This window comes from Colias croceus, chromosome 2 (assembly GCF_905220415.1).
Source record: "Colias croceus chromosome 2, ilColCroc2.1".
In the NCBI taxonomy this organism is placed as follows: domain Eukaryota; kingdom Metazoa; phylum Arthropoda; class Insecta; order Lepidoptera; family Pieridae; genus Colias; species Colias croceus.
Window position 1 is genome coordinate 8,644,099 of NC_059538.1, and position 22,840 is coordinate 8,666,938.

A 22,840-nucleotide genomic window follows, 5' to 3' on the forward strand; every position below is an offset into this window, starting at 1 on the left:
TATTGCATCAGAGCCCGGAGCGTGTGGCGTTGACCGTTGTAATGTGGAGATATTTAATTACTTTATTTTTTGCGGCTGTTTCAATAAGCCATGGCCTCGAGTCGCGTATTGTGGATACTGAGCAGGGTCCTGTGAGGGGATACAAAGATTCTGATGTTGGGATTTTTGCTTTTTATGGTGTACCTTACGCAAAAGCTCCCACTGGCCGGCAGAGGTTCAAGGTAAGTGACAAATCTTCATGCACTGGCGAGGTATTTCAACGCGCCGTTTGCGCGAGTCACTCCTAGCGTCGGCTTGTCAAGAAATCTCGTGGCAACGTTAAGTTCTGAGATATAATATGTATTTAATAATTACAGGGCTTCAGTTGAAAACCAAAATTTAGCATACATATCATACATAGCATACAAAATACATATCTTTATATAAAATTATGTATTTGCAAAATCAGAAATTTAATTATTAAATAATTCGTTTTCGATTTTTACGATTTTATATGATCGAGCAAAATACACGTGGTTGTGTAACAAATTAGCACACTTTTTAGGCAATATCTAGTAGTGTATTGATTATTTTTTCTAATTGCAAATACTTACATGAAAAATTTGATCTTGCAAACCAATTTTACTCCGCTTCGTTGAAAGGAAGTCCCCTTATTTTGAAAGAGACATACTTACCTACGTTTTTATTGTCATTTTGTGTCTAGATATTGTTTTAATTTGAACGGCTGAACCGATTTCGCAAATTCTTTTATTATTATATTCCTTGAAGTACGAATATGGTTTTTATAGAGAGAAATCGTAAACAAGGGGCGAAGCCGGGGTAATTAAATTAATCAAAACTCATTCAATCAATTTTATAAATTATTTTTTCAATCGATCACGATAACTTGGTTATAAAAATATCATTTGAACGAAATGTAATCTGATGTATTAAATATTTTTTTAGGCTCCATTACCAGCAATAAAGCGGACTGGTATTTTTGATGCTGCGACCAAAGATATAGCTTGTCCACAAATGGATTTTGCTGTTTTATACAAGCGTTCTCTCCTGATAACTGAAAATTGTCTGATTGCTAATATATACGTACCAGATACCACTACAAAGAGTCTTCCAGTTGTTGTATACGTTCATGGTGGAGGTTATGTTATCGGCTTCGGAAATTTAGCTACCTATAATAATTTAGTCAAAACGAAAGAAGTAATCGTTGTTACGTTTAACTATCGCATTGGAGCTCATGGCTTCCTATGCTTGGGTACAGAGGATATTCCTGGCAATGCTGGTATGAAAGACCAAGTTGCTTTGTTGCGCTGGGTCCAGAAAAATATAAAGAATTTTGGAGGCAATCCCGAAGATGTAACGATCGCCGGCTACAGCGCTGGTTCCTCGTCAGTTGACTTACTTATGCTATCTAAAATGACTAAAGGATTATTTACGAAAGTCATTCCGGAAAGTGGCGCCAATACGGCGGCTTGGAGTGTTCAAACAGATCCCATTGCGGTTGCTAAAGAATACGCTAGAAGTCTTAACTTTACGAATGTTGACGATTTTTATGCTCTCGAAGAGTTTTATAAAACCATTTCACATGAAATATTGTATTCTGTACTACCTATAGGCAGAACTGATGCGACGTTTCTATTCAGCCCGTGCGTTGAACGAGACACAGAGGGAGAAGAGTTTCTTACTGATTCTCCAGTAAACATACTGAAAAATGGAGACTATGTGAAGTTACCCATGCTCTATGGATTTGCAAACATGGAAGGTTTAATGAATGAACCTCTATTTGAAGAATGGAAAGATAAAATGTCCAACAAGTTTTCCGATTTCTTACCAACTGATCTGCAATTTGCTGACGATGCAGAAAAAGAAGAAGTAGCTAATACAATTAGAAAATTCTACTTTGGTGATGGTCCTATTAATGATGAAAAAATCCTGAACTATATTGATTATTTCTCTGATATATTTTTTGCTTACGCCACTCTGAGGTCTGTGAAACTTCACGTGGAAGCGGGTAATAATGAAATTTATCTGTATGAATATTCGTTCGTACACGACGACACGCCACCGGTTTCGCATACGAATGTCCGCGGAGCCGCACATTGCATGCAATCTGGCGCTATAGCTGATGGAAATTTAACACATAGTGATGAGAGTCTCGTAAATAACGAACTGAAGGAAATGAAGAAATTACTGAGAGACCTTTGGTTCAATTTTGTCAAAACTGGGTGCGTATTATATCCTTATTTATCACAAAAACTCTCTTTTAATCAGGAAATACTTTATGTAGTTAATTGACTTCTTCTCACTATAGGTACATCCAATATTGTTTTTATTTACATATTTTATAACCAATGTTACAGGAGGCCTGTACCCGAAGGATCAGATTACCCAGCCTGGCCGCCAGTGGGCGAGGGCTGTTCTCCACACATGATCATTGATAAGCCTCTGAAGCTCGGAGGCTCGTTGTTAAAGGAACGAACTGCGTTTTTGGACGAGATCTACGACAAACACTACCGTCATCCATCACCACCGCCGATCCCACCTCTAAAGCGTATAGAACTATAATAATAATTAAATAAAACGGGTATATGGTTAACCATTATATTTAATCCTATACAATATTATGCTTTTTTATAGATTATAGTAGCTTCTCGCCCGCGGCTTCACTCGCTTTGTAGAAAACTTAACAAATTACATACTATAACCTGCCTCAAGAACCACTTTATCTATTAAAAAAAACTCATCAAAATTTGTTGCGCAGTAAAAATTTAAGAATGCACGGACGGACGGACATATCGTTTTGAAGAGTAATTATTATTTAAAAAATGTGACTCCAAATGATTGATGATATAATAATGGCTTGAATATAATAGGATAATATTTCTATATATATTATATACTAGCGGTCCGCCCCGGCTTCGCCCGTGGTACATATTCACGTTTTCTCTACATAAGAACCATCCTCGTACTTCAAGGAATATAATAAAAAAAGAATTATCGAAATCGGTTCAGCCGTTCTCGAGTTATGCGCTTACCAACACATTTCACGATTCATTTTTATATATAATATATGCATGTTCTCTTGACCTTGGACCACCAAGTAGTAGTACCAAGTAGAGGTTATTTATTCGGTATTATTATCTAATTAGAGAAGGAACACACTTCGCTTAGCGCATTTCATATTATGGAGAATTATTAATCTTTTATGTACCTACTAATCGAAGGTGGCTCGTGACAAAATTTTATGGGTGTTCACTTGAAATAAAACATTGAAAATACATGGTGTAAAGCAGTACAATTTATTAAAAAATTACTTATAAAGGAAATGCATACGTCTATTTTTTTGGTGTGCAAAAATATCTATAACTTTTTTGTGAAAATCAGATATCTGATTAATCAGTCGTTTTTCTATTGATATCATGCACAATGCATTTAAACGGTCCTGTGTCATGCTATTACGCGTAAAAGTTTTCACTTTATTTAAGGTGGAAAAGCAGCGCTCACTTTCGACCGAGGTCATCGGTATTGTACAAATTAATTTTAATAATTTAATACTTTCGACAAAAACTGACTCCAGGTTGAACTCTATGAAGTATTGCAGTAAAGCTATCGCACCATCAGCGTTATGGAAATCTTCCCTGCTGTAAATAACCACCAGCTCGTTTTTAAGTTTTGAGTTTTCTAAAAAATCATATGTCTTAACCACTTTTTTGAAATCTTCTTCCGGAAAGTTTTGGTTGTAGTTTTCGAAATTGTCCGTAAAAAAAAGTTTTGACGCCAAAAGATGGTCAGTGTACATACATCTTTCTTTTATTTGCATCCTAACTACGTCACATATTTCTTTACGCATTGCCGAATGACTGACATTATTCGGTCGGCGTTTTTTCGTTGGCGGAGTCGGCGGCCGCGGCGCTGCGTTACTTAACTCGCTTACTGTTTTTTCAAATCGGCTGACTTCGTTAGTAACTTTTGTAGAGTCAATATATCGGGTCTGTAAAAAATTAAACAGAGTTTCACAATGAGGCATCAGTGTTGCGAAGAAATCAAGCCAATACAGGAAGTCGTCATTATTTAAGTATGATAGGAGCGATTGAGCTTGGTTAAATGTATTCGAATCACTGTTTGGCAAATCCATGATGGCTTGCATGCACTCTTTCAGGGGCTCTACGTTGTCATTTATAATTATCATTGTCCGTGTATTATAATTCCATCTAGTCTGTGGGGCGGCTGGTATCCTGCGGTTCACGATTTCTTTTAGAAATTCCGATCGTTTCGGCGAACGCGTAAAAAACGACGGAAACGCGTGTAGGTTGCAAAAAAAACTTCTTATCGTATTATTAATCGATGCCCCCCTTTCTAATATCAGATTGAGTTGGTGTGCATAACAGTGCACATAATATGCATATGGGTACATATCTCTTACGATTTTCTGCACACCATTTGAATTTCCACTCATAACTGAAGCTCCGTCGTAACATTGACCAATTAATTTATTTTTATCGATATTTAACGAATCCAGCTCATTCAGTATTTCTGCCGCTAATATGTCTGCCGTGTGCCCTTTAGGTTGCAAATATTTTATAAATCTCTCATATATTTTACCATCATGTACATATCTCACAATGAACACTAACTGTTGAATTGTAGAACAATCGGTAGTCTCATCTGCCTGAATGGCAACAAAGTTTGATTTTTTAATTTGTTGTTGTATTTCACATATGCAAACCTCGTAAATCGCGTCTAAAATATCGTTTTGAATTGATTTTGACGTACCTTTAAAGACGGATTTGTTGGTTAAATGTTGCTTCATGGCTAAATCAATATCGGTTACAAAATCTACCAACCCTCTATAGATTCCGGGATTCAGGGATTCCGAAGACTCATCATGCCCCCTTAAAGCAAATTGAAATGCACCACAAAATAGGACACAATCTATTAACCTTCGTAAAATATGTCTGTTTTCATCGACACGGTCATTGAACTCGCGTATTGACTCTCGGTACGCGGAATCTAGTGCTTTACGAATGTCTTGTCGTCCGATAGACGCCAACTCCAGTTCATTCAACAAATGGTTCCGAGATTCTGAATGTTTTTTCATCTTGATTGAAAGATGAGCTAGGTCGTCAACACCCGTTTCAGTCCAAGCACTCCCACCTCCACCGGCCGCGCCCGCTTCAAATAAAAGACACGGGAAACAAAATAGTTTGTTGCTTTCATCACAACCACACAACCACGGTGTTTTCACATATTGTTCGGATTTAAACACACGCGTATATGTTTTCGTTTTTGTCGTACATTTTTTTGTAAGGTCAAGTTCAGGCCGTGGAGGTCCCTTAGCTTTCAATTCAAGCCGAATTTGTAACGTTTTAACACACTTTTTAATGAACGCCACATTATAATTGTCCATTTTAACACTCACAAGTAAGTAATACTGATAACTACAGGCTATTTCAACACGTATCTTATGATTTTAATTAGAAAATTTCCGAATTTGCATTCGCACGCGTGCATTCAAGTTGACTCGAGTGTTTGTTTATAATATAGGAGTGGCAACTGGCAACGTCGCGCGCACAGATCTAGTACAACATAGATTTGCAATGCTATGGTGAAAAGAGATAGATAGCTACGCTTACATTATGTGAGTGAAGGGGATGTAGATACGTTTTTTTTTGTCCTTATCTGCGTGGCCACTTTTTTGATGGCCTACTGTCAAAGCTGGGCCAAACAAACAAAGCAAATCTGATATTTAATTAGTTTTCTTGTGTCTACTGTTCTTTTTGGTGATAAATACATTTGGAAGTTAATTATAAAAGTGTTCTGAATGTACTACGTGTACTGAGTGTTTATAATTATGGGTGGTTGCAGCGTATTAGGCTATAACAGCCGCACGGAAACAAACGCAGATGGAATTTCATTTCATTCGTAAGTAAACAATTAAATAAAGATACATAATATCAGAATCATTATAATTGACTGTTTCCTATCAACTGATCATTCCTATTGTTAATATTTCGTGGTAATTTTAGCTTTTAAGTGTAAGATAACCTCAATCACAATGTTGCCTGCAAATGGGAAAAAAAGTCCACAAAATTGCAAAAAAATGTTTGTCCCATAGTTTTCCAACATATTCTGGCATTCGTAAAATATGGATTGATGCTAGTCGGTAAAATTGGGTACCATCTAAAAAGCGAGAATATGTTCAAAGAATTTTAACGCAATTTTTTTGTTTGCAAACCTAAATTATCTCTCCTTGAGTCAAATGCTACGCCAACAATAAGCATGAATGTAATTACTTATCTACATTTTAAGAAGTTGATTTTAAATCATAATCAAATTCCATTGTTAGATTTTCCTATAACCCTAAGATACATTATTTTCATATGCGTTTATTAAACTTTGTTACATATTAAATTGCTTTTTATATTAACTCTCTAGTAAAATAAAAGTAAAATATAGATCTAAGAATTTATATTTTTTTAGTTTGAATGAATGGCAACACAAAATGATGATCCAAATTCCAATACCATCAACGAGCTATAGAGGAGTTAAAAGGAATAGACAGAAATCAAATGATTAAAATGTGTCCCCAGGTGCTAAAACTCGAAAACTGGTTTGTACTAAAAAATACATCTTAATAAAAATAACAAGTTATTTGGTAATACATACTTAATAATGGATAAAAATTTATAACCGGAGTAAATTAAGCATTAATTCCATTTTATTTGCCATTAATTATTGTTAGCATTTCTCTTTAAAACATGTTTTTATTTCTAAAAGCAGAGTTGTTTTGATGCCATAGTTTCAAATTTAATATATTGAAGTATTTTTATTTCTAATTATTTGCTTTATATGTATATTAATGTTATACTTTGATACCAATATATTGGTATTAAAATAATTAATATAATGGCCTTGACACAAAAAATATTTTATAAAAAAAATAAAAACTACAAAGGTAAATTTTCATTAAAAATACGTCCTCAAATTCACCTAACATTATTTATTTATTACACTGAATTGTAATAAATAATTAATGTAAGAGTGAATTTGAGGACGTATTTTTATTGAAAATTTTCCCTAAAATGCAGGAAAGTTTATAAAATGGCAACACTCGAAGATAGAGCGAAATGCAGTGTCGAACGTTTGGTATTCAAAGATTGACACTTGTCAGTGAATTAAGTGACATCGCCCAAGGACATTCAATTAGTGTTCCCCGCCGCGGCCGGGTCGAAGATTTATTAACTAACAAAGATTATTTCATTCCGTTATATAATTACATTGTTAATACTGTAGAAAAAATTGAATTTCTAATATTGTTTTGAAAAACGATCGAATATATAATATGTATAATTGTATTGTAAACTTAGTAAATAATTTAAAATATTAATGTTAGTTCTGTATCTTATTATAATTATTTAATTTTTGTATAATGTATGTTTTATATTATAATGAAATATAAATTACTTTAAGATTGCGACTGAAGGACTTGTATCCATGGTTATGAATAAATTATTAAAAAATTATTAAAGAGCGAAATGCACTGAGGTGGCCACGCATGTTCGGAATCTAGTGGTTCTAGATCTGTGGTAAAAACGAACCGGCAACGATGCGCGCGGCGCCGCGGCCGCGGCGCGGCGCTCTTCATCAACATGATCTTTTGTTTCACGCGCTGGCAAATTTTCTCTTTCACTCCTATTGGATTTCGAAATGTACTATCTTTATTCATTGGTGCGCAATCGTGAGCGCTCCGCTTCGCGCGATTACATAATACAGTACCTATTTATAACGTGTATCGGATGACGGAAACGGAATGATGGATAGGTATATTCATTGGTATTGACTGTAGTTTTTTACGATTGATTTTAAATAGGTAGTGCCTAATAAATATTAATAATGAAATTAAGGAGTATGATTTTATTATAATTATTTATGGGTGTTCACTGGACCAGCGCTCGGCTCCGGGGGAGCCGCCTCAGCTACCTACTAATTGCGTATATTTATACGCAATTAATAGGTTGTATTTACATTGAGTATCTAATTCTGAAACCTATATCATAGAATAAAAGTCATTTATTATTATAAAAATGAATTAAGTTACTACCTACCGGTGAACTTTATCAAACAAAAAAGTGAAAAATATTTACTTACGTAGAGAAATAGTTTTGGGTACCTACCTGCAAAGTAATTAAATTATAAAGTTAACTAGTAACAAATTTAACTTTACAGTTTATAATATTTAAGCCGTATTTAAGCTGTTTATATTTATTGTTTTATTTAACAAAAACGAGCGTGTGTGCCGACATCGCGACGCGGACGGTATTGCCATGACGCGACTTTGAAAACTCTCAATGCGACTAAAGAAGTTTCACTTCAAAAAACAACAACAATAAATAATAAACAACATATTAGTATGTGAGTATTCCTGTTAACTGTATTTTCCTGTTATCCTTATAAGTTAAAATGAATGTGACTAACCAAATCGTTTCGGTTCCAAACCTAGGTACCTATACAATTATTTTTGACAGTTTTGTTTTATGAATTAGGTAAGTATCATAATTTATTAAAGTTTATAGACGATGCTTAGATTTCCATAGAAAATATTAGATATATTATTATCGCTTCCTTGTATTCTAAATATAATATATGACTATCATTAGGTATACAATATTACAGACAGACATTCCTTGTTTCATGTAACCAACATGAACAAAACCACAGCGGTTGTAATTAATCCTATTCTATTGTTTATAACACATTGAAATCATAATACATTATTTATATACCTAGCTAAAATTAGTAACTCAACTCTCTCTGCTTTTAAATTGTTTTTATTTATTTTGTGAAAGAACCTGTTTGAATAATTGGCCTTAATAATTGGCTAAAATATATCAATTAGCAATTAGCACAGATAATATACCTCAGGTAATTACCTAAATATAATACTATGTTATAATACTAAATATAATAATGAATCTAGGCTCTTAATTAAGCAGTTAATTTAAAAATATCATAATATCAGGTAAGTATGTATCGCGCATAACTAGGTATATGTACGTATATATGATGCATTTAAGAAAACATTTCGTTTTGGTATAACAAACAGATATTTACCTAAATAATTATATTTATTTGTACAGCTTGTTAAGATATTGCTTACCATTCATATATTTTAAGTGCCAATTATCTATACATATAATAATATCGTAATAGGAAAGTCAAAACTGTACATTGAGTATTTTTTTTAAAAGAATACTTGGGCCGTGATCTATTATCGATACAGAACCCAAAAACATAGGTTTTATAATGTTTGTCTGTTTGTCTGTATATATTTCCGGGCTAATCTCGAAAAGTACTGTATAGATTGACTTCAAATTTGCATGAATATTACCATATTACTAAGAGGTCGGCCGTCGGGTCAGGCTATAGGCTACATAATACATAATATTATCAAGCTATCACCTACGGGGGAGGAGCTGGGAACCTTTACTTTTCTTACGTATTCTCTATTCTATACTACGATAACGTACAAACTAAAGGCTCATGTTTAAATAAGCCATGCTATTTTCTAGCTTTACACTATAAAAACTACGACATTTATGTAATTTTGGCAGAGAATGAATCTTAGCAGTATAACGAAAAATTTGAAACAGCGCCATCTATGAGATTTCATTAAAATCAAATAAATATACACAATTACACACACATAATGGAAAATGATATTTAAATATTTTTTATTTATGTAACTCTTTTACAAAACTACAGTATTACAGATTAGGCCACCTAATTTCACTAAGCAATAATTTCTTCTAGGCAACCGGGGCAAAAGGTAATCAGCTCGATGTCTGTGGTTGTTAGTTAGGTATTTGTATGCATTTTTTGCATAAAAATTTTAATGTAACACTTAGTTTTGACAATTGCAAGTTCCAACTAAACCCTCATAATCTTAAGCAGATTTGAGCAAGATAATTTAAAAAATATGCCAGGTTATATTGTATCATAGAAAAGGTAAGTTTTCTTCGGGGGAGGAGCTATGAACCTTTATTTTCTTACGCATTCTGTGACATCTTAGGTACCTTTAATCTAACTATGCAAGTTTAAATTTTGTTTTTGAGTAAGCCATGCTATTATCTACCTTTACACTATAGAAACTACGTCATTTATGCAATTTCGGAAGAGAAACATAATATTTTAATGAATGTTAATTGTTAGTAGTATAAAGACAATTTTGAAACAGAGCCATCTATGAGATTTCGTAAAAATCAAATCAATTTAAATGACTTGGGCCGATTTTTCAATCCTTGGATAAAACTTATCCGTCCAATAAAGTATTACACGATAATATTAAAATGTCACGTAAACTGTCAAATACGGGCAATTAGAATACGTTTTTAAAATGGTAGTTTTATACAATATTCGACGAATAAGTTTTATCCAAGCACTGAAAAATCGGCCCTAACACTACTGATTAAACTGAATGCACTGTTGAAAATTAATAATTTAAATATAAATCATGTTATTTATTTAACTGTTTAACCCATATTTTCCCTTCCCTATAAGGTATATTTCGTGTAAATAATAAATATACTACATTTTTTAAAGTGACGGTAGATGTTATTTTAAGTAAAACTAGACACCAATATATTATCTACATATCTAATATTGATTGTGTTCAGTTACAATTTTAAAAATCTTCGTGTTTTATAAATTTACTAGCTTAGCGGCTTCGTCCGCTTTGTCTAAAACCTAATAAATTATATACTAAAACTTTCCTCTTGAATCAGTCTATCTATTAAAAAAACCGCATCAAAATCCGTTGCGTAGTTTTAAAGATTTAAGCATACAAAGGGACATAGGGACAGAGAAAGCGACTTTTTTATAAGTACATAAGTAGTGATATTTATAAAGCAATTGACTGCCATAAAACCAAAAATATAAATGCAATCTTCGTGTTTCGTGAATTTTCACCATCATGCGTTCCCACAAAAGGTAAGTTGTTACTTATAGGTATTTATTTTTTATAATGATAGCAATTCATGTTTTTTGTTGGTATTATATTACACTTTTAGAATGAAATAATAAAATGATGAATTCTTTTATGACTTTTACAAGATTTTGAGGTGCATTGGGAACAGTAGAACCTTTGGAAGACGATTTCTCCTGACAATTTTACAACACCACTTGAAAATTGATGATTTGATGATAAAGATAGTGGCAGCGAGGATTAAGTGGAAATTAGTAATCATCCGCTTCGTCAATTTTTGACTGAAGTTAATGTCCAACGTCCATTAATGGTTCAATCATTGGAAGTATCTCGGGAAATTTTGGAGGATATTTTTCAGGAAGGAGAGGAGGGGCAGCCAACCACATATCAAACTACTACGTTTTAGTACCTAAAAAAATGTTATTGCCAAATGAAACGTAAATTTTGCACTCACAACTGTACATGTATAAAAATGGATCCAACATAACTTTGTTGTGTATCATTTCTCTATTAATAACCCATAGGCATATTTTCCGAGCGCCCCATTTAAGTTGCGGTCCTGAAATTATAAAAAAAATAATGTATACTTTTGCCAATTATGTATATTGTATAAGCTCAAGCTCATTTTTAGATAAAAATAACAAAAACAACTTATTTATTAAAATTTAGTAGTTAGATAAAATAAATTAAAACACAGTATATTAATTATTAGGCGACGGTGATCTCTTCCAGGCAAAAGATATTCATCAGCTCAATAAAATTGAATAGTATGTTGTTAGTTATTCTTTAGATTCACAATTGTAATGAGCATTTCCGCATGCAAGTTGTATCGTAGTTTAGATATATCATAGTTTTGACACATTAAAGTTCCAACAAAACCCTCAAATTTTTGAGCAGAGTTGAGCAAGATAATTTGAAAAATGTGCCGTGTTATTATATAGAAAAGGTTAGTTCGTTGGTAATTATTATTTCTTCTTCATTTACATGTTGTTAGTAAAAATAAACTTTGACTGACAGTCAAAGTACCTATTCAAAGTATATTTTAACTAATACTAAGTACATATCTTATGTTCAGTATTTATCTGTATTATTATTGCTTGGTAATTAATATATTTTCATGTCGTATACCTAATTATAAACATAAGTTTGATGTGTAATTAGCTGGATTTATTTTTACACACTCACAGACTTATATTTTATGTTAAAATAGTGTTAATAGTGTAAATCATAATATTTTTTCACAATTAAAAATATTTCCTTTTTTCTAATGGTGTTGGCATTGAATTAAACCACGCTGTCGTTTCGTTCACAAAAAGTGATGTTATGAGGAGCATATTCGGTCCTCATATCATCAAAAATCTGTGCGAAAACAATAAACACATGTGAGGCCCTCACGGCAGATCGGGGCGGTCTGAGTTCTGACGCGAAGTGGGGACAGCGTTGTCACTGTATCGCTCTTGCCACGCTGTTCAACAGACTTATTCGACAGTTCAGTCTGTGGTTCAGTTTTGTGTTAAGACCGCTGTGACAACCAACCCGTGAGACAACCAAACCCGGTCTCCCCTACTATCCCGTGAGACCGAAACCTTCACTGAGAGGGTATGACGTCTCACAGCTGATCGCAAACGGCATATAATTGTACTATCCCGTGAGACCGAAACCCTCACTGAGAGGGAAATACGTCTCACTACTGATCACGAAACTTTAATCAATAATTAGACCGTTTGACAAATGATAGGGTGCATCATAATATTATTCGATCTCTTGAAGATGAACATGAGCATAAGCAATGACTAGAGTAGGAACGCGAATATTCGATTAATAAGTTTGTATAATGAAAGATTAAGTAATGTAGAATTTAAATCACATTCATTCATGTTTTCTTCAGATTTTAAGATTTTCTTATCAGAGTGTTCAATTTTAATGTAGTTAAATTTTATAATAGACAATAATTAAGAACATTCAAAACGTATTTTTTTTAAAGGACGAATGACGAAAAACGACGTAGGTAATCGCGTACGAGGTCGCGGGCAACAGCTAGTGATAAATACAATACAGTGCTGAAATAACATGCTTGTATTTTACTAACCTTCAAACTTCCTTCAAAATTATGAATGTCCATTTATTTTTACCCGTCTGCGACAGAAAAAAATGGCGCCAAAAGTATCTTATAGAAAAATTTGCAGTTGGGTTTTTTGTTTTTATAATAATATATCATGTTCTATTATTGTGTACCTATCTAAAATAACGAAGGTCTATAGAGTGAAATAATCTTTATTGTCTGTTAATAGTTGGTAGCTACCTAGTTACAACTTACAGTAGATCCATTTTTAATAATATATTATTAATGTACATTGCTTCTTACGATGATGTTTACAATAATTTGTCCACATTACACATGAATATTGTTCAATTGTTTACGAACAACAGTAATAGAGTTTTTCTATTTTATCTATCTAATCAATATTTCAAGTGCTCCTTATACCTTATATGTTAACTATTTGATGAGTAGGTATTCATTTAAAAAGTACTTACATCAGATAAAATTAAGTAGAGTTATAATAATAGTTATAACATATTCTAAATAAGTTTGTTGCTATTCGATTCGCATCTTAAATAATTTTAAATTCTATAGCAATTCAACTCTCTACTTCTACTTTTATTAGAATCAATTATTATGAAAGAGTTTTAAATACGAAGAAAAATTGAATTAATTTGATCATGCTTGTTTTTATATGATCAATTTTTGAAATTATGATTTCATAAAAATATTTGGTTATCGTTCCAGCAGACGACTGCATTGGCATGAAAGTTATCAGATAAATTTACTTCTTATCTGTTATTTTTTTTAATAAATTTGATAATATTAATTATACAAATTAAATATTACAATCAATACGTAACTTAAATACTTATAAGCGGAACTGTGTGCGTGTTACATCATGTGGACAGAATTGTTTTTTGTTATGTGCTTGTGTGCTTATGTTATAGGCGAGGACAGTGACAAGAAAATAATTAAACTGGAACAAGGGAAAGTACGAGGCCATTTGGACCCCGAGGGGGGATTATATTCGTTTCACGGGATACCGTACGCCACGGCCCCCACCGGAAGAAATAGATTCAAGGCGAGTATTCTTAAATCTTTGATTGTGGTCTAAGGTCAGAGTTAGGCATGAATGAGATCATTATGCTTTTATGTTGTTATTGATTTAAATTTGATATAATATGTAGATTTGATTTATTACGATTCATCTCAACATCAGGTAAATAACTAATTAATAAATACGGTTGAATTAAGTGTGTTATTTTTGTCAATTTTTTTAACGTTTTTCTTTTGTTAATTTTATGTAATACCTAATTACTACACATGAAATTTTTAATACGCTTCTTAATAAGACATTTGCGAAGTAAACAAATAATTTTATTATGCTTTATTTCCTTAGGCACCTCTCCCAGCACCAATATGGCTAGAAACGTTAGATGCTACAGACAAAGGAATAATTTGTCCTCAGATAGATTTTGAAATATACCCGGATTCATTAAAACAAATAGAAAATTGTCTGATTGCAAATGTTTTCATACCTGACACTGACGAGAAAAATTTACCAGTTGTGGTCTACGTCCATGGAGGGGCATTCGTCATGGGCCATGGAAACTTAGCCACGTATAAAAACCTAGTTCGCAGTAAGAAATTAATCGCAGTTACATTCAATTATCGTCTTGGAGCTCATGGATTTTTATGCCTTGGTACTGAAGACGTACCTGGAAACGCTGGAATGAAAGACCAAGTAGCTCTTCTGAGGTGGGTCCAGAGAAACATTGCGAGGTTCGGCGGCAATCCTGACGATGTTACAATAGCTGGCTATAGCGCAGGTTCTGCATCTGTAGACTTATTGATGGTTTCCAAAAGTGCTCAAGGTCTTTTCCATAAAGTCATACCAGAAAGTGGATCGAGTACAGCAATATTTGCCGTTCAACTAGATCCTATTGCGAATGCGAAAAGGTACGCGAGATTTTTAAATTTTACAGATGTGAACAATTTTGGCGCTTTAGTGGAATTCTACCAAACTGTTCCATATGATGTGCTCAATTCAGTTAGTCGAAACGATTTTTTTAGTGGATACGATTTTGCATTACTCTTGTCTCCATGTATCGAACGCAAAACTAGCGAAGAACCTTTCCTAACAGATCAACCAGTAGATCTTATAAAAAGTGGAAATTATAAAAAGCTACCAATGCTATATGGATTTGCGAAGATGGAGGGTCTCTATCGTGTTGCTGTATTCGACCAATGGCGTAAAGAAATGTCCGAAGACTTTGCAAAGTTTCTACCAGATGATTTACAATTTGAAAATATGAACGAAAAAGTGGCTATAGCGAAAAAGATCAAAGAGTTTTATTTTGGAAATAAGCCGATTGATGGCGATCAAATAATTAATTACATTAATTACTTTACCGACGTTATATTTGCGTATCCAACTATGAGAGCTATAAAACTGTACTATGAAGCTGGGCATAGGAGTATATATCTGTATGAATATTCCTTTGTTCACGACGACGATCCTATTATCCCTTACGCTAACATTCGCGGCGCAGATCATTGTGCTCAAACAAATGCCGTCATGGATGGTCTAAACATAACGTACCATTCGGAACTGTCTATATCTAATGATTTTAAGGATATGAAAAAAATAATGCGAGAGATTTGGACAAATTTCATAACTACAGGGTAAGTTAGATAACTACAGGGTAAGGTACCTACGATTTTATTTTTTTTGTTTAATAACAAAGTTAATTTTATTAATTTTAAGTATTACAGAAAAATGATTGGTTATTATTATACCTAGTAGGGATTAAAATATTATATAATGTAACATTAATAAAAAAAAAGTTTCCGGTCAGATATCTGAATAATGCTAAACGCTCGTTGGTCGTTGCTTTAACACGTTCACTGCGGCACCTAAAATGCCAAACTTACCGTTGTTGCGGCATGTCTTCCATACTTCACATCGGCAAGTTCACCACTGTGCGTCATGAGCCATTTTTATCACATCGCACCTTCTGACTTTGAAGGTTAATAATTTCATGAAATTTCTAGATATTTCAATTTTTTTTTCAGATAATAGTATATGTAGTCTTGTATATACCGCATAAATAGCTTTTAGTTTGACCCAATAGTTTAAAAGATATGAGGGAAAATGTAAACCCCTGATTTTGTGAAAAATTATTTGCCATCCCGCACTGCGTTTATACGGCATGTTTACAGTAATAGCGATGGGAAACACTGTAAAATAAAACATCGATATCGATATAAATCAATTTTGTATATTTCAGTCTGTTTGTTAACAGATAACGAGATCGTCGATACAAAAAAAAACACATATAAAACAAGGTACTTGATAGAGTACTATCAGGAAATTATTCAGTAACTTTTGTTTTAATTTGTTCAGTAACTTTTGTTTTAATGTTTTATATTATTTTCACAACTGTCATCACATTTTTGAATTTATGCTACGAAATAAAAGAAAGTAAAAAACTAAAGCCTCTAAGGTATAATTGTCATTTAAAAATTTGATAACGACGCGTGCGGTCCTGGTACATCACTATGCGAGAATGACACGCGGCGCGCTCGCAATACAGTGCGGCATGAGGTGCTTGTGCATGGCAAAATATTTGACATGCCGCACACAAAAGAAACGGTTTCTTTTCTATGCGTGTGTCCAATATTTTGCCATACGTTTTTTAAACGAAATTGAGTCCTACTTCAAACTGTGATCACAAAAATATATTTGTCTCTTTTCTAGTCATTGATTAACATATAAAAAACCTCGCCGCACCACGGTGAAAACTGCGATTTTGGGCGCCGCACTGTGGTGTAGTCGCTGATGGCCCGATACTGGACATGCCGCAGTGAACGTGTTAACTAGACATATTTAACTAGATATATTTGTAGTCAATCAACTAAACGTCCTTTGACTGAGAGCAAAGGCAAATCCATGAACAAAATTTCATCACGGCAATGTTTACGTATTATAGACCTCTTCATAGTCTGAAAGGGTATACCTAAGCGTCTAATAATGTCTAAGATGACGAGCGTTGTGACGTTTCAAAAGTACTTCTAGAAGAAGATTAACATAAGTATAAATAAATGTTCCCTTTTACAGCGAACCAGTGCCCAAAGGATCGGAATTACCAGCCTGGCCTCCAGTAGACAACGATGGGTCTCCGCACATGGTGCTCAATTTGCCCTTAGAACTAAAAGGGCCTTTACATAAAGAGCGCACTCAATTATGGGAAGAGATTTACAGCAAGTACTATCGTTATGCTTCCCCGCCTTCACCACCTGTAGGACATACAGAACTTTAAACTAATAACTGAACTTTAAAATAATAATGTTAAGGAGAAATATAAATCAAACTTGGATATATAATTTTATTTCTAACTAGCTGCTCCGCGCGGTTTCACCCCCGTGGCTCCACTCCTGTTGGTAGCGTGATGATAAATAGCCTATAACCTTCCTCGATAAATGGGCTATCTAACACCGAAAGAATTTTTCAAATCGGACCAGTAGTTCCCGAGATTAGCGCGTTCAAACAAACAAACAAACTTTTCAGCTTTAGGTATAATATTAGTATAGACTATAGATAGTAAAGTAATTATTATTGTCAGACCGAGGTCATCACTGACAATAATATATTAACTTTATACCTTACCTTGTAACAAACTGGTTACAAATTACGTGTTCAAAGTTTATTTCAACTCAATCAGAAAAAGTCATCACCATCCTTGACGTAAACAATTTTAGAACGAAACCATGTAGTTTTCTATCACCAAAATCCATCTAAAACTGCATTTCAAACTTGTGAAAAGAATTCAAGAAAGCAAAGGTACAAAATCATACATTATGCTAATTTTCAGCAACAAATTACAGAAAAAAAATGTTTTAAATGATGGAGATTACGACTTAACAGCAATATCAAGTAAAGTACACCTACCCTGAAGCCATATGAGAAAGAAATATAATATTTCATACACAATATTAACGGAAAGGGTATTACTTGTTTATTCACGTCTAGTGTCCTATAAACGCATCGGTGAGCCAATACGACTCACTTGGTATCTGATGTGTCGTGAATTCACACTTTGCTAGACACTGGAGCAGATATAGGTAATGCCCCCTTTCTATAACCTACTTATGTTACTATTTTGAGAGAATTAAATTGCAATTTTACTTTTGTATGAACATGGGAACATTTACCTAAATTCGTTTTTCATTCTTGTAAGATAAAGTGTAGGTATGTAACTATGTAGAGTGAGGTAAATAAGTACATTTTTTACATATTTTTTATGATATTTTTAGATAAAACGCGATCGCTTTGAAAACCTTATGATTTGATACACAAAAATAAATAATAGAGTCCGTTTCTGGTATAAGGAATTAATTTTATAATAATTTAATTGGTACTCTCCTTTTTAATTTAGACTTTAGAGTAAATATTACATAGGTATCTTAATTATTAAAGGAAATTACGAATCTCGAAGAATCAACAAAAGAGAAAAGCAGTGGAGTGAGGGATAATACTCCTACAGCCGCTACATAAAAATCAATTACGCTACAATATAAACAGATATTTGTTTTCTTAAAATTTGTTTGCTCAGTCAACATTTTACGCACTTATTGTGCCGGTCCATCCAAGCGTTCGGATCTGATCAAAGTTTGCCAGTTCGCGTAATCCAAGCGCCCTCTGAGAACGCTAAGTTTGTTCAAATAGGTTGACATCGCAGTTGAACGAATTTGTCTTACTTATTTTGAAACAAAGCCCGTACTATTGTTATTCGCGGAAATGGATCTAGGAAGTTTCTAGTTTTAAGGAAACATTGGATTCGATCAAAATCTCTTATAACAAAGGATTAACAAATAATTGTTGTTTCTGAATTGAAAACTGTTAAAATATAAAAGTTTTTTACTTTATATACCTACCTACTCGGGAACAACTAATCAACTAGGCACACAATGCGAAGACATTTGAGATCGTCACTGTTTCTTCGTAGAACAAATTATCTTGGCAGATTAATCGTTAGAAACAGTGAAGTTCCTATTAAAGCTACCTATTTATTACATTATTATTGACATAAGTATTTATACAGGCATTATTTCGCAATAAAATCAAAAAACTATCGAAAATGATTATTATTATTTTCACATACAAGTGATAACTGCGTTAAAAACAACCGACTTCAAACTTGCACTTGCAAAATTTACATATACCTACAGACAAAAATGCTCATAAAATAAAAACTACTGGGCCTATCCGAATAAAATTTTTATGGGACCAATTCGACACCATTCCGCATCGAACAAAAAAAGAATCACGTAAATCGGTTCAGAAACCTCGCAGTAATCGGTGTACATACATAAAAAAAAAATATATATATACCGGCCGAATTGATAACCTCCTCCTTTTTTTTGAAGTCGGTTAAAAATGGACAAATTGTAAGGTCCATAGTAGCGGATAGGCAACTCAATCCAACAATAATATTGTTTTACCCTAACTCTGTAGCGACCTACACGCAATTATCTCTAAGCTTTATATTGCAGAGATATTGAGACTTGGATGAAAAGGCTAAGCCGCTTCCACGATACTTATCTTTTTTATTTTATAACGTGATATTAAAGTGATTGCCGATAATATGTTGTTTTTGCTGAGATTGCTATGTCACACTGTTTGTTATGCAAGGTTATAACCTATTAATTATCTATGTATAAGGTATTTTACTTTATAAGCAGGTATATAAAAAGGTATGTTTTACAGAAATTAAGTGTCATAATATAAATTATTAAATAAATATGAATTTTCAAAGGTCAAACTGCCTACTTCGGAACATACACAAATTACTTTAATACGTACATCTATCCAACGTTACAGGTCTGCTGAAAGTTTCATAGCCAGAATATTTCTGTAAAACTCCACCGCCATTTAAATCTATTGCAAATTTCCTGCACCGTGAGTGTCATGGAGAGTGCTTTACCGGGGGTTTTCCATGCCATTTCACGCTATAAATTTGAATTTCGCGTTAAAAATTGCAGCATAGACACTTAGTTACAACACTTGGCACATGCCGGTAGTTGGTACTCTGATGCATGAATATGAATATCACGTAAGCAAATTTATGCCTTTATATTTGGACTGGGAACAGCTGAATCCTTGTTTTGGCAACCGTATTGAGTACTTCGCTAGCTATAAAACTTGATCTATTTACCGTATTTAAAACTTGTATAAATGGCAACTTTTGGCAAACTAGTGGGTGGAAATTGCTTATGTTCATCGATTTTACGAGTTCTCGCTTTTTCAGTGTGTCATAAATGGACCGCACTTTTATCACAGATTAGATACTTTTTATGTCTATTTACGTCTTAACATTATAGTTATTAGACGCTTTTTTTAGATTATGAGGCGTAATTACTATTTACCTAGGTACATTTATTTCATTCTTGTAATATTTAATGCTCTGTTAATTGTTATCAATAAACTCACTTCTATTCAAGTTTGTAGCTACAATATTCGGAAATTCGGAATAACATATCTAACTTTTTCAGGTGAATAAAGAATGAGAATAATTTTTTTTTATTGTAATAGGTATTAATAATATGAATACGAAAATAAGAAACTGATATATTATATTAACCACAAGGCTATACCTACAAATTAGTCGCGGCAGTCTCAGCAGTCATCTCGCCGCAAAAAAGCCGCACATAAAAATAAGCCTGAACATAACAATATTTTTTCACTTCGCAACGGAGTGATTTTATGGTATGAATTTCGTCTCTGCAGATAGTGAGGAATTTACTTCCAGTTTTTTTACTTTTGTATGTGAAACTTTTTTAGGCGCGTTGAGAGTATAATTTCAAGGTCGCCTCATAGCGATACCGTCATGTCATGAGTATAAAGGCGACGATTTTGGTATCTTTGAATCTTGCCAAAGAAGTTTCACTTCTGACGACGGACACAATTTTTTTTATGGCCACATTTAATATTATTATTTATACAGGGTGTAATCGTTAAGTGTGCACAGGCGATTATACCGTAACTATTACAGATATCAAAAAACTTTAAACTGATATCGAAAGTATTAAACATAATGAGTAAAATGGCCATTATAAATTTTTAAAAATAAAACGAGAAATATCTAAAAAATTAACTTGAATCCCTCCCATACATTTAGTATGAGATACGAATATCCCATGTACATGGGTTGATCCAAAAGTAATGATAATCAATATTAAACAAGGTCATTACAGTTATAATAATTATGTTAGTTCTCTAGATAGTCTTCTAACTAGAAAATATACTTCAATATTTTTTTTCCTAAACTTAAAAAAAAAAACTTTGACTTCATCCACAAAAACCCCTCCACGCGGCCTTCACTTCGCTGTCGTCTTAAAATAATTTATTGCTAAGAAAGTGTTTCTTGTGCCGAGGAAAGAGATAAAAGTAAATAGGGAGCTAGATCTAAAAATAGGGTAGGTGTTCAAGCATTTGGAATGCCGATTTTTGAATGGCAGCCATCGCAACTGACGCTTTGTGATCTGGTGCGTTGTCTTGGTGAAACAGCGTTCAGGTCCGCAGTTTGCCATGTCTCTTTTCCTAACTAATCTACCGTAATCTTTTAATTTGGTCTGTTTAGTAAGAGCCCAATAAAGTGGCTACCTTTTTAAAATATTCCACCATAATTATTCCTTCAGCGTCCCAAAAAACTACCGCTTTAATCTAACCTACTGATTTTCACTTTGAATTTCTTCATCGTCACTTTGGAAGCTCGCATCCAGGACATTGATTGTTTTTTGGTTTCAGCATAAACATGGTGAACTCGGGTAACGTCCATGACCACAAAACGTGACAAAAAATTATCCTGATATCATTAAAAATTTAGAAATTTACCCTCTACATGTCGAATCGTTGTTTCTTCTTTTCGTCGGGAAACATTCTGGCACGCACGGTTCACATTCAAATTAATGTAAATAATTGGAAACGTGGCCTATTGATATGATTTTTTTGTGATTACTTAGTGAATACATGAGCAAGCAAAAACATTTATTTAATATTTTTATGTGCACAGGAAATACCCAATTATCATTACTTTTGGATCAACCTAGTACATTTAATATGAAAGATTTTAGCTTTTTCTTTATTTTTTTGGTTTTCTGCTTTAATTACTTCGCAAATTTGAGGGGCAGTTCATTTAGAAACTGTAAATAGAGCTCCTCATTGTATTGCACAATGAGGACATCACTTCGAAAATCTGCTATGAATACAAAATGTGTGGGAAATAAAATGTATGGGAGCGTTTAATGTAACATTTTTGGACATTTCTCGTTTTATTTTTAAAAATTTATTATAGCCATTTTACTCATTAGGTTAAGTACTTTCGATATCAGTTTAAAGTTTTTTGGTATCTGCAATAGTTACGGAATAATCGCTTGTGCACACTTAACGATTACACCCTGTATATTACAGGAAACATAATCAAGTCAGTATTATTAAGTAGATTTTACATTTCTTCAAATGCCTACCTAAGCAATAAATGGAAACTACACAACAGCAAAAAATAAAATAAAATAATTGACTGTGAAAATATAATTTTGCAAAAATCCAGTCATTAAAAAGGTACGTCGCAAATAGGTTTTGCCGATTCAGTACTCCTGTGACCCAGCCTGTAGCCCCAGAGGGGCTAAGACGTTTGCAACAAAAATTATTTGCGACTTAGCAAAATAATTCTCGGGAGTTGAAGCCCCTCATCAAAACGCTGTTTTAACCTAAGCTTGCTTTGGCGATATAAATTCTTGTCGCTTAGCGAAAACTT

At 33.3% G+C, this 22,840-nt stretch overlaps 2 protein-coding genes across 2 annotated transcripts; one reads left to right on the forward strand and one right to left on the reverse strand.

Annotated features, from left to right (window-relative positions):
- LOC123703929 lies at positions 1-17,363 on the forward strand. The gene is made up of 6 exons (XM_045652132.1): positions 1-221; positions 946-2,222; positions 2,358-2,548; positions 13,970-14,103; positions 14,422-15,707; positions 17,143-17,363. The coding sequence occupies exons 1-6, from the start codon at positions 42-44 to the stop codon at positions 17,342-17,344; spliced, it is 3,270 nt and encodes a 1,089-aa protein (XP_045508088.1). The 5' UTR covers positions 1-41; the 3' UTR covers positions 17,345-17,363.
- On the reverse strand, positions 3,274-20,404 carry LOC123704041 (zinc finger MYM-type protein 1-like). Its single transcript, XM_045652299.1, has 3 exons — positions 20,399-20,404; positions 19,582-19,588; positions 3,274-5,398 (listed from the first exon to the last, which is right to left on the reverse strand). The coding sequence occupies exon 3, from the start codon at positions 5,093-5,095 to the stop codon at positions 3,308-3,310; it is 1,788 nt and encodes a 595-aa protein (XP_045508255.1). The 5' UTR covers positions 5,096-5,398; positions 19,582-19,588; positions 20,399-20,404; the 3' UTR covers positions 3,274-3,307.
- Between the last annotated feature and the right edge of the window lie 2,436 nt (positions 20,405-22,840).